The sequence below is a fragment of the Lactuca virosa genome, chromosome 5, assembly GCF_052849685.1.
Source record: "Lactuca virosa cultivar CGN04683 chromosome 5, Lactuca_virosa_CGN04683_v6, whole genome shotgun sequence".
Lineage (NCBI taxonomy): Eukaryota > Viridiplantae > Streptophyta > Magnoliopsida > Asterales > Asteraceae > Lactuca > Lactuca virosa.
Window position 1 is genome coordinate 31,408,858 of NC_136430.1, and position 13,236 is coordinate 31,422,093.

The 13,236-nt window shown below is 30.7% G+C and overlaps 2 protein-coding genes across 2 annotated transcripts; both read left to right on the forward strand.

Annotated features, from left to right (window-relative positions):
• The first annotated feature begins 432 nt into the window (after positions 1-432).
• LOC145115520 (protein BONZAI 1-like) lies at positions 433-5,046 on the forward strand. The gene is made up of 16 exons (XM_079051814.1): positions 433-681; positions 1,308-1,355; positions 1,480-1,628; positions 1,719-1,767; positions 1,932-1,988; positions 2,115-2,300; positions 2,378-2,512; positions 2,644-2,705; positions 2,808-2,910; positions 2,994-3,108; positions 3,196-3,272; positions 3,342-3,479; positions 3,568-3,732; positions 3,825-3,938; positions 4,066-4,162; positions 4,488-5,046. The coding sequence occupies exons 1-16, from the start codon at positions 538-540 to the stop codon at positions 4,607-4,609; spliced, it is 1,761 nt and encodes a 586-aa protein (XP_078907940.1). The 5' UTR covers positions 433-537; the 3' UTR covers positions 4,610-5,046.
• A 6,229-nt stretch (positions 5,047-11,275) lies between these two features.
• LOC145115624 (ethylene-responsive transcription factor ERF114-like) lies at positions 11,276-12,915 on the forward strand. The gene is made up of 2 exons (XM_079051964.1): positions 11,276-11,554; positions 12,243-12,915. The coding sequence occupies exons 1-2, from the start codon at positions 11,440-11,442 to the stop codon at positions 12,740-12,742; spliced, it is 615 nt and encodes a 204-aa protein (XP_078908090.1). The 5' UTR covers positions 11,276-11,439; the 3' UTR covers positions 12,743-12,915.
• Positions 12,916-13,236: the final 321 nt, after the last annotated feature.

Sequence of the window (13,236 nt, forward strand, 5' to 3'; positions counted from 1 at the left end):
TTAGTTCTTATTAGGTTGCTTGCCCACTCCCGTTATTGCACCTAATAACACCAAATAACGCCTAAGAACACTGTCCCCATCCATGTTATTAGATGTTATACGTTTGCGCGTTGCTACCCGTTACCACCATCACTTCCATTAACGCCGTTTTTTTGTCATTTTCTTAATAACGCTCACACCTACCGGTCAGGATTAATCTTTTTTATTCGACGCATCAACCTAGCCGGGCTAGCCCACTTGGCTAATAAGAAGGTGTTAACCTGAAAAAATAATTATTTGACATTGAAAAAAAAAAAAATCAATGTTAATTCATACCTATTTTAAGCCGTTATTGAACCGCCGATCACGTTACCAACAATGTTAAAAAAATTCATCGAAGGCAAACTTATATTAACAAGTGGGTCCGCTCATTTGCTTAACTGTAAGATTCCCCCTTTCTCTCTCGTCTCTCTCTCTGTCAAGTGTCAACATTTCGCAATTTCAATTCAATTTCTTGCTCCGTCTACTACCACTATCCTTTCATCCCGCCGGCGTTCCATGGGCAATTGCTTTTCCGGCGGTGGCCATAGTCAATTTGCCGTTGGAGGCACTTCTTCTGCTCACGATACTCGTGGTTCTAACGACGCCGTCGACGGGTTTCTCAAATCTCGCGGCTACCATGGCCTCTTCTCTCAGATCGAGGTGCTTTCTCTCTCTTGTACAATTCTCTCACCAGAACATTCGTTTATTTTAATTATATAGTTTGTATTCACCGATTTCGATGTATTTCTTTATTATTGTTAAATTTGTTATTCAAATTAAGATTTTGGATGCCTATTGACATTACTGGCCAGCAATGAAAAATGTATTTTGTTGTTATAATCCGTAATACAAAATAAATCTTACGAACTTATGATAAAAGTTCTGAGTGCTAATCGATGCTCTCGATGCCTAAGAGATCTTAATGTTATTTCGTAATTAGTCATATTCTAAGAAAGTGATTTGAGTTTCTTGATTGATTACTCGACTTTTAAGTCTTTATTCTTTACACTAGTTGAAAGATAAGATAAGATAAATTGGTTGGATGCACATTGAGGTTTTATATAGCAAGCTGAGGATCAGGTTATCTATGTTGTGGTTTATAAAGTAGCAACATGAGCAGTTGATCACTTCTAATAATCTTGATGCAATCATTATCTCAATGTTCATTTTCAGTAGTTGTAGGTTTAAAGAGCATAGTTGGCTTTGCATTGGGTGTAATAATTAAATTAGTTTGCTTGATTACCTTAAGCATTTATTGTACTGATGTTATTAAGAAATTCTTGCAGCTATCCTTATCTGCTTCAGACTTGCGTGACAGGGATGTGCTTTCCAAGGTAAGTTTCTCACTTCTTACAAGGACTTTCATGGCATGTGTTAATAAGCCCTAATTTCAATGCACTTTTAAGATTATCAAGCTCTTTGATAAATATCTAACATATGTGTGCTCTCTGTATATAGAGTGATCCTATGGCAATTGTATATACCAAAGGAAAAGATGGTTCTTTGCAGGAGCTTGGACGAACAGAAGTTGTTCTAAATTCATTAAATCCCAAATGGATCACAAAAATTAAAATTACTTATTATTTTGAGATGGTTCAAACACTTTTGTAAGTGACAATACCTCATACTTCTATTTTCTTACAAATACACACATCTTTATCATCTTTAGTTACACAAGTAATTGTCTCATATCATAGGTTCCGTGTCTATGATGTTGACACTCAGTTTCATAGCCCAGACATAAAGGTACATCACATAATATTGTCCTCAACTAACTCTTTTGAGAACTATAAAACACCATTACTTGTCAGTCATCAACATAGTTTTATTTTGTCAACAAAAATATGATTTGAAGTAGATTATAATTGCCATCAAGTACCATAATGACTATTTTTATGTTTTGCATGCAGACACTTAAGTTAGATGATCAGCAATATTTGGGTGAGGCCACTTGTGCATTGTCTCAGGTATTCACTCTTTATCAATTTGCACATTTCAGGCCTTTTTTTTGCAACATCTGATATTTGTTTATTGAGTATATTAATTGTCGATGACACGTGTCAACTTTTAAGGATGATTTTATTTCAATGTAGATAGTGGCTAATTCAAAGCGCGCGTGCACCTTAGAGCTTGTGAGCATTGCAGAGTCTGCTGAGTCGACTCATAAAAAACTTGGACAGCTCACCATTCACGCAGAAGAAGAAGTTGTCTCCAAAACTACAGCAGAGTTGATATTAAAGTGCACAGATTTAGAAAATAAGGATTTTTTCTCCAAAAGTGTAACGACCTTATAACCATTTATTCTGTTCCTGGATTATTATAAATAAATTTCACTCATTTTTATATTATTTTTCAGGACCCTTTTCTAGTAATTTCAAAATACACAGAGAGTGGGACTACAGTTCCAATTTGCAGAACAGAGGTTCTAAAAAACAACTTAAAACCTGTCTGGAAACCGATTTTTTTGAACATATCACAAGTTGGCAGTAAGGTATAAACAGTATGTATACATTAATATATATATATATATATATATATATATATATATATATATATATATATTATAAACGTATGACAGTAAAGACATTGATTTTTGTTTTTGTTTTATTTGAATGTATGCAGGACAGTCCACTGGTTATTGAGTGCTTTAATTTTAACGGTAATGGAAAGCATGATTTGCTTGGGTAAGAGACTATCATTAATTTCGATTTCATATATATTTAAATTAAAATATAAATACTGATTTTGCTTTATATTTATATTTTATAAATTTTTGGGTCATTCAGGCGCGTTCAAAAGTCACTTGCGGATTTAGAGAAGTTATCTTCTAATGGGATTGGAGAGAAGTTGTTTTTACCCTTTACTGTTGGAAAAGATTCTCAAACAAAGGTCCAAACTGCCCTTCCATATCTCTCTACATGTATGTGTGTATTTGTGCTTTCGTCTTACCCTTGACTGTAATTTTGGTGCAGGTGCTAAAGAGTCAACTTTTTGTGGAGAAATTCTGTGAAAGTGTTCATCATTCCTTCCTGGATTACTTGTCTGGTGGATGTGAATTAAACTTCATGGTGGCCATTGATTTCACAGGTATCATTGTTATTTTGATTATAAATAATATCATAATGTGTATTAATTACTTAATTATCTTCTCAACTTGTGAAATTCTGTTTCCAGCTTCAAATGGAAACCCTCGCCTGCCCGATTCGTTACATTATATTGACCATTCTGGACGTCCAAACGCATATCAGAAAGTGAGAACCAACTTTATTATTATTAAATATTAATTTATTATTATTCAATCTAAACTTGTAAAACGATAGGCAATACAAGAGGTTGGAGATGTACTGCAGTATTATGATTATGACAAGCTGTTTCCTTCATGGGGATTTGGAGCACGCCCAATTGATGGTCCTGTCAATCATTGTTTTAACCTAAATGGAAGCAGTGCCAACCCAACTGTAATTTTTTTTTTTTTTTTTTTTTGCAAATAATTTTGTTCTAATCACTTATTTATGCATTTTGATTGTGTAAGTCTTGTATTGGCAGGTGTCAGGGATCCCAGGAATTATGATGGCATATGAAAGTGCCCTGTCTAATGTTTCACTTGCAGGGCCAACCCTATTTGGACCTGTAATTATTGCTGCAGCCAATATTGCAAGTCAATCAATGGCAGCTAATGAACACAAGTATTTTGTTTTATTAATAATCACGGTATGCATCATTATTCATCACATTTCAAAAAATATGTTGATCAGAAAATTTTTAGTTTTTTTTTTTAAATGATTTCACTGGCAACATTACAGGATGGAGTGATAACAGATATACAGGAAACAAAAGATGCCCTTGTCAAGGCATCCGATCTGCCATTGTCAATCCTTATTGTTGGTGTTGGTGGAGCCGACTTTAAGGAGATGGAGGTACTAATATTTAAAAAAAAAAATAGATTTTTGTTTTAATATTTTAGTTTTTGAAATCATATTCAATGTATATTAGTCATTCATAATTTATTTATGAAACAAGTCTATTTTTGTACGTATGCATCAGATATTGGATGCGGATAAAGGCGAGAAACTTGAAAGCTCAACAGGTCAATTTGCATCACGTGATATTGTCCAGTTTGTTCCATTTAGGGATGTACAAGGTAACATAATATGCAACCTCTTTCTTTAAAGTAGAAAAATGTAATAGAAAGAAATGAAAGTAGGATGATAAACAAATAAATGAAGGAAAGTAAGTTGCTATTTATTTCATTTAACCCTTAATTTTTAATGTCAGTTTGCCTAAATACAAATAAAGGAAAGTAAGTTGCTATTTCTTGCATTTAACTCTTAAGTCTTAAGGGCATAATTTGCCTAAATACAAATAAGTGAAAGTAAGTTTCAATTTCTTGCATCTAACCGTTTATTCTTAAGGTCATAATTTGCCTAAATAGTAAATACAAGGTTTTTTTTATTCTTGATTTACAGGTGGAGGGATTTCGGTTGTTCAATCGCTTTTGGCAGAACTACCTTCACAATTCTTAACTTACATGAGAAACAATGGCATTCAACCAACACCACCACCACCACCTACAACAACAACACTGTAAAATCTCAACGCCTTCCTTCCTTTCATCCTATTCTTTGTACAATCTTTTATCTTCTTATTTCCACCATGGATGTTCCATGGTATCAATTGCCAAACCACACCATGCATCATCCCTTTCTTATTCCTTATTTTTGGTGGGCCCATCGCTTTTTTTTTTTTTTTTGTTAAAACCATCAAAAGTAGCCGCCAACCAGACTAGACCATATCATGGGCATAGAAAGGTTGACATGGAACCGAACAACAAAATTGTTTATGAGTTAGAATCATGTGCGTGGTTGCCAGAGAGAGAAAGAAACTGTGTTGAACACTTTTGCGTGATTTTATGGTTGTTTTCTTGTATTATATTAGGTTTAAAGGGTTTTGTTTTTGTGGATATTTGAACATAGATCCATGTCTTACTTTTAAATTCACATTCCTTTTTTTTTTTGTTTTTTTAAACTACCTTTCCCTTTTTTTGTTTTTTTAAACTACCTTTCAATATGCATGTTCCTGTACACTTGTTCTAACCAATGTTTTAAAAATCAGATTTTTAGTTGAAACGGTTTAATGATTGATTTCTGGTTCGGCCGGTTCAACCGCTAGGTCAACCAGGTTTCCAGAATTATCATGTTTTTATTTTTTATTTTCGTACATAACATTTACCGTTTTTAGTAAAAACCTCACCACTTAAAGCTATTTAAGAAAAACTTATAAAATATCCAATACAAAGGAGTTCTTTGTTATTTTAATGGTCTACAAAGTTGGTAACTATTAGAAATCAGAAATCAAGTCAAATGTTATTGATTATCTTATATCCAAAGGGTTCTTATATTTACTTTTTGGAATATCATAAAAAATGAATATGCAATTGGTTATCAAACAAACAAAAGATGTGCACAATGATAATAGAAGAGGTAAATAGCACAAAAGTCATTATATTTATATCAAAACTTTAATTTGACACCGTGTTTTTTTTTTTCAAATTTGATATCATGTTTTCTAACTTTTTATAATTCTGACAACTTGACCGATCGATCTGGTTGTCTGCTGACGTGACATGATGACGTGTCAATTTTGATGAAGTGGCATGCTCATTTGTCAAAATTGAACTTTTTTTTTTCTCACAAACATGGCATCAATGGATAGCAAAAACTTAAGAAAATGTGTAGAGATAGACGTGAAACAGTGAGCAACGGCGACCTTTCGACTCATAAATAAAAATTGAGTTTTGATACAAAGTTATATTAAAAGTGAGATTGATTACATCTCTACTTGGAAATACCCAAACAAATTAAAATATCTTTTCACAAGACACAAATCAATTATCAATCGGTATAAGTTGTTATGAAATAAAAAATATAAAGATAATAAAACTTATCAAGAAGTAAATGTAATAGCATTAACTACCCACTGGTAGCATTATGTCCTAACAAAATATAGTTTCAAAATCAATAAAATATAACATTTTTTTTTCATTTTATATGATCTAAAAAGACAAATAAATCATCTGACACTTTCTTTCTCATATAATTGGTCCTTCATCCTTATGTTCTAGGTTATTAATTTCAAGAGGTAGATGAAGCTACAATTGTATGCATTTGTACTTGTCCTTAATTTCAATTTTATAAGTCATATCATCTTTGATTATGTAATCTAAAAAAAACATATAAATATAAAAAGCATCAACCTATATGTTTCAATTATTGTGTGCTATTTTTTTTCCTGTTTAAACATTGAATGCGATTAGGCTCTCAATATATAGTTATATACAACAAACAAAATTATATGTAACCTAGATACAGATAGAGATAGAGCATCCAGTTTCCATCAAGTGGCCCACCTTCTGTAAAGTATTAAAGACAATGTTTGGCAGCGTTGATTAGGCTTCCTACAATTAGGGTTCATGTCTCTTTTTTCTTTAGTTAATACACACACAAAGGTTCTCTCAATAGTCTCACAAGCTCATGTTAGGTTTTAATCCACGCTAAATCAACAAACTTTCCGTTTTCTTTTTTCCTTTCCATTCTCCACTAAGAGCTTTTAACATGATTCAGATGTAACTATATGTGTCTGATTCACACATAGGATATAGATCCAGTAAGAAATTTTTTTTGGTAGGAAGATAATAAGTTTTTTTTCTACATATTTTTTTGACGAACAAAACAAATGAATCACCAGATGAATAAAAAATAACATGATTCACAAAAAAAAAAAAAATTTCTCAAAAAAACATCTCAATGATTCATTTATACAATGATTTTGTTGTTATTCACTAAAATTGTCATAAAAATTAATTTTTTCTTAATTTACTTAAAAATGAATCATGAAAATGTTTTTTTGAGAATTTTTTTCTTGTGAATTATCTAACTTTTGAATCATCTAATGATTAATTTTGTTTGTTCACTAAAAAAATATGTAGAAAAAAAATTTCTTATCTTTCTATCAAAATTTTCCTTCTTATATGATCTTGAATATATATATATATATATATATATATATATATATATATATATATATATATATATATATATATATATATATATATATTAACTCAAGTCACCAACATGGTAGTCAGTATCACGTCCTTACAGGGAGGCGTTTGAATGTGCTACAAACTTTGTCTATATATATATTTTTTTTTAAATTTTTTTTATAAACAATTAGCATGTTAATATTGTTTGTGATTTTAGTGTCACGTTCATTCTAGTGTAATGGAATTTATAGATACCAATGAAGTTCAAGTCTTAATTTTAAACAAATCAGAAGGTACGGAATGCACGCTTGTATAAAACAAGTTGATTTCAATTCGATCAAATGACATGCCCTTGCGGAGTCCAAGCGGCAATGCCCCTGACGGGATAAAATCAACATTTAACACTACCCTAGTCTGTGTCACATATCGGTGTCTTGATATCAAACCTTTCCTTGAATGATTATCCTCATAATCCAGATTTCGTATAACCCAAACATAGGATCGAAATATCAGATTTGGAAAGTGATCACACGATCCTTCAAACAAATCCAACCTACCTATTGATTACAAAAACATTCTTCTCCTCCAAACCCTAACAAATATTACGACAATAGTGATCTACCTATACAATAAACCAACTTTATACGCACTATAAATGTACTTTTTGCAATTGTTTGCACGTTCTTAAAAGTCAAAAAAAAAAAAATTATATGGTCAAAACGTTAAGAAACCTCTGTTATTAAATAATAATAATAATATATAAATATGCGATGGTATTCGTTCATGAAGAGTGCTCTAAGACTTCTTAAACTCTTTTGAACTTGGAAGCATGTTCCTAGTCCAATCAATGAAAAGAATATTAATGTAAAGAAAGTAACCAACACCATCTAGTTTACACTTTTTAAGCCAACTTGTGGGGATCCCCGCAACACTTTATTGTGTAAAAATAAGGTGTTTGATGAACTTTTTAAAGGGAATTTGTCACACAAAAAGGTGAAAAAACTAGGTGCAATATTCAAATATATATTCACAAAAACAGGCTTAGTAATATATATTTTAAATGTGTTAATTAAGCTCTACCTCATTCATTGTATCATGCACCCTACTCCCTTAACTTTTGTTAACTTTAGTTTTATGTCATAATTAGGTTTCTACTCAATTTGTTTTTTTTAAGTAATAATTATTTTAGGAGTTTAATTTGAAGATAGTTACATATCTATTAGAGCTATTCCAAGAATTGAGCATAAATAGAAGCCATATATATAACTAAATAAACAAGCTTTTAGTTTGAAATCACAAAATATCACTTAATTCACGAAAATAGCTTCACAAATGAGCCAACTATAGCTATTTCTAACAAAAAATTGCTTTTGCGAAACCCTCACAAAGTTCATTAAATTCCTAAAATTAATGTATGCCAAATCTTTTGAAGTACCATCTTAAAGGATTCACGAATTGCTTGCAAAATTGATTTTTTGTTTTGCTAACCATCGAATCCCCAACTTAACATAATTCTATGAATTTTCATATCTGTTTTTATTTAAAAAGTTCATACCAAATATATTCATTTAAAAAAAAATCGTCTAAAAGAACATCCAACAACACCGGCAAAGGCAAAAGCGTTTCAAGCCGTTCGATCATCGTTGCAAAAACATGACATCCAACAACAATAAAGTCTAATGATTTTTATCATGGAGGACAATTTACACCAATGATGCTCTTTAACCTATGGGACAATGAAAAGTGTAAAATACTTATTATATCTTGATACAAATTTGTGGAAATATTAAAAAAATGGATTGAGGAAAAAATAATTAGTGTTTGTATTAGAACTTTGAACGATTGTGTTTTCATTTGGCTTTGAATTTTGGAAGGTTTTAGTATTATAAACACTGAATGATTTTGTATGAAATTTGAATTTTTGTATTAGATTTAAATATTTAAATGTGTGAGTACTAAATATGAAAATTCGAACGGAACTTTATATTGTTTTAGCATATAATTACAAAAGAAATAATAAAAATTTAAAAATTAACCCGACTCCTCATCGCCATTACTTAGCTTTAAATAAAAGAAAGTAAAAAATATCTATACCGGCTATATTTTATTAGACAAATCTCTTGAGATTGAAATCTCTAGCAACAACATTTTAACAACATGCACAAAACTAAGGTAACGAAATCTTGTCACAACTAAAATTTGGCGACGACCGGCTTATCTGTAGTGCCGTCGATATAGACCATATTTCTTATAGCGATTTAACTATATTAATTGTTTACGGGTTTCTATAACTTATGTCAAAATCTAGAATGAATTGATAAGTAAGATGTGAGTTTCGGAGACGATAAAAGGCATTTAAAGAAAGTTTAGGTCGGCTAAACCCCATCTAAGACATTAAATAAATTAAATTATTATATCTTCATTTAAAGCAATTTCTTATATGAAAATCGAAAACTCATTTGATAATGTTGGTGTGAGACCATCACGGTTGTAACTGTTTTTAATAGCATTTGTTGATTTTTTAGTGAATTGTATTAAAAAAAATTAAGTTTTAGTAAAATTTAATTTTGACGTTATTTTATTTCTTTTCTATAATTACGACATTATTTTTTCATAACTAAGTTAAATTTTGATATATTTTTCAATTTCTTTCAATGTTTATCATTTGAACGATCATTAAAATTATCAACTAATAGGAAATGAAACGACACATGTAAGTATTTGACGACATGGCGTTGACATGACATTTTTTAGTAACATCGTTTTATAAGTGTCAAAATTAAAAAAAAATATGGTGAAAGAAAACAATGTTGAAATCAATTTTTTTTTTTTAAAATTTAGTGTGATTTTTGCAATTTATCCTTATTATATAACATAATAATCAGTATTTGTTAGAGAGTTTGAAACCATTTGTGAACATGTTTTTGAGCAAAAAACAACAAAACAAAATTGACTTCTACACATACATACAGTGTCATAATCTCGATGCTCTTAGTTTGCTAACAAAATGCAAGTGAGTTAAGTATCCTTAAAACTATGTCATAATTTTATATTTAATTTATTTGGATTGCTCTCTATGATAAAATTAATGTTTATATTAGATGTTATATGTAATAGAATATATATATATATATATATATATATATATATATATATATATATATATATATATATATATATATATAAGTATTAATTGTTTGAATTTAATTTTATTATTTGAATTTATTGTAAATTATGTTCAAACTAAGCTAATAGCCATGTTATTTTTTAAATGTTTTCTAATTCAGAAAAATAAACAATTTTAATATAAAACGGCTTTTCAATATATGATTATTGTTTATCATTCAAATTGAAACACAATGTCATTTATTTAAATTCAATAATATATTCAGTTAAAAAAACAATAAACATACATCGACAACACTATTTATTATTTATGTACATTTATCAATTAACTACAGTATTTTTTTTAAAAAGAAATTTAGGACAGAATAGAAAAAAAAAACCAGCCTTATTATCTCTTTGATATATATATATATATATATATAACCATTTATGATTAGGAATACATGTATAATTATATATGATTATACTTCTCTGTTATATAATTATTTATAATTAAGCATACCCTGTTGTTGTCAGTAGTCGGATCTTTAGAACAAATAATGAATAATATGTGGCATGAGGTTGAATACCAAAATCTTTATGTTTTTGGAATCTCAACGTAATATATATATATATATATATATATATATATATATATATATATATATTAGTGGTATTAAAGAAGCCTCTTAACTAGTAATTTGAAGGTTCAAAGTGTTTCTTTAAGACAAATATACAATTTAAAAGTAGGTTAGAGGCCGTTTGAAAAAAATTACTCTAACACATTGATATTTTTGACCTAACGTACGATCGATACCCCACACATATTAAATATCCAAGAACCTAAGGAGCTCCAGTTTTGAAGAAACAAATGGATTTACGTGTTCCGTAGCATTAAAAGAATTAATAGTTGAGTAAAAAGTTATTTTAACTTACATAGCAAAAGTCGTGTGGAAGAAGTTATTTTTTCTCTCGCTAGAACTATAAATTCTTTCCTTAAAACCCTACATTTACATCTCTCTCTCTCTCTCTCTCTCTCTCTCTCTCTCTCTCTCTCTCTCTCTCTCTCTCTCTCTCTCTCTCTCTCTCTCTCTCTCTCTCTCTCTCTCTCTCTCTCTCTTTCTAAAGCTCTCTAAAGACTGGTCAAGGTGGATCACCAGAGATATGGGAAGAGGGCCCTTCCGGCCGAAGAATCGGAGGACAACCCAGAAGAATACGAACAAGATGAGGAACCGGACATATTCCCAGTTTACTCACCTAGATCGCAACAGGATATGTCTGCCATCGTATCTGCTCTTTCTCAGGTCATCGGTACCACTACCACCACTGGTGGCGGTGGCAGTGATATCTCCTTCACCCCAAACCAAGCACAACATGTTCAAGAACCAGGTAAAACTTTCTACACTTGTCCATTAAGTAGTCGCAAAATTAAGGATTGGTTATTGTAATGATGACGTGGGTAGAGTTGAATTGAGTTCATTGTATGGCATCCATATCGTGGCTCATTTTAGCTATTATGTAACATTAAGTGTAGTTATTTGGCTAGCCATTTAACTTAATTTCTTAATACAACTAGGGTTCACCAAGGGATATATAGGACCAAATGGATAAGTGTTAATTAGGAAGCCATCATCTTCATTATTGTCTTCAATCCGTTTGCTCCACATATAATTCGTCCATATGTAATTAACCAATTTGTATTGTACAATCACTCAAATTACAGATCTTTGGTACAGTTCACTTTACGTAATCTTGATTTGCTCTAATTAAACCTAGTATACGATCATGTATTCATCTTCATAACCATAATGGGAACGTACCAAAGGATTTAACGTTCTATAGATACATATACATATATTGCTATATATGGGAAGCCTTGTGGCTCGTTGCATCTTTTGTCCAGGTCGTAAACTAATTTTTTTCATCATCAGTTTAAGAATTCAATGTAGTGGATCTTCATGATTTTGATTCGAGATTATAAATTTAGTTGATAAAACCTAGTACGTAGAATAATGAACTTATGTATAAAAGTACTTGCTTAATTAGGAAAACCTAAATTGTTGTTTATGTAATGAAGGGAACCAAAGGAGGAGACACTATAGAGGAGTGAGGCAAAGACCTTGGGGCAAGTGGGCTGCTGAAATACGCGATCCACAAAAGGCGGCAAGAGTGTGGTTAGGAACATTTGAGACAGCTGAAGCAGCAGCACTTGCATACGATGAGGCAGCTCTTCGGTTTAAAGGAACAAAAGCAAAGCTCAATTTCCCCGAAAGAGTTCAAGGGAGGACGGAATTAGGTTATTTCATCACTCGTCCACAATTACAAATGCCACCTACTTTTCTACCAAATTCTCATCAGTCACCTCCTCTTCGACCTCCATCACAGAGCACATATCCAAATCTCCTTGATTACACACAGTTTCTTCAAGGTGCTAATGAGCGCAGGATGTCAACAACGGATATGAATGATTTGAATTGTACTAGTTCATCTTCAACGGATATGGGAAGTTCATCAAGTGTAAGCCCTTCACAATATTGGCAAGATTATGATCCAACAAATCAATCAAGAGATCAGTAGTAGTATATGATCATATGAAAGTTAATCGTTGTCGGAAGATTAGAACAACGTGGAAAGAATGAATTTTGCATCTTTCCCTTTAATTTTGCGTGTCTTAATTTCTATTTCGACTTCTTTGTTCATATATGCAGCCTCAGTTGATCACTACCTTTTGGTTTCATTAAATTTTGGAAATCAAGCAACATGATTGACTATACATGCTTTCTTTTATTGCTTTTATATATATATATATATATATATATATATATATATATATATATATATATATATATATATATATATATATATAAAAGTTCAAATGAAAATAAAAGAACTGAGAATAAGAGAACGAATATTAACAATCAACTTTAGAATATTATGTTCATCAAAAAGATAGTGACAATTTCTAATTTTTTATTCACATGCAATAAACTAATTAATTTATGATAAACAATGTAAATTCAGTGTTTCACATGTATTTTTTAGAACGAAAACCACATGTAAATAATGAATGA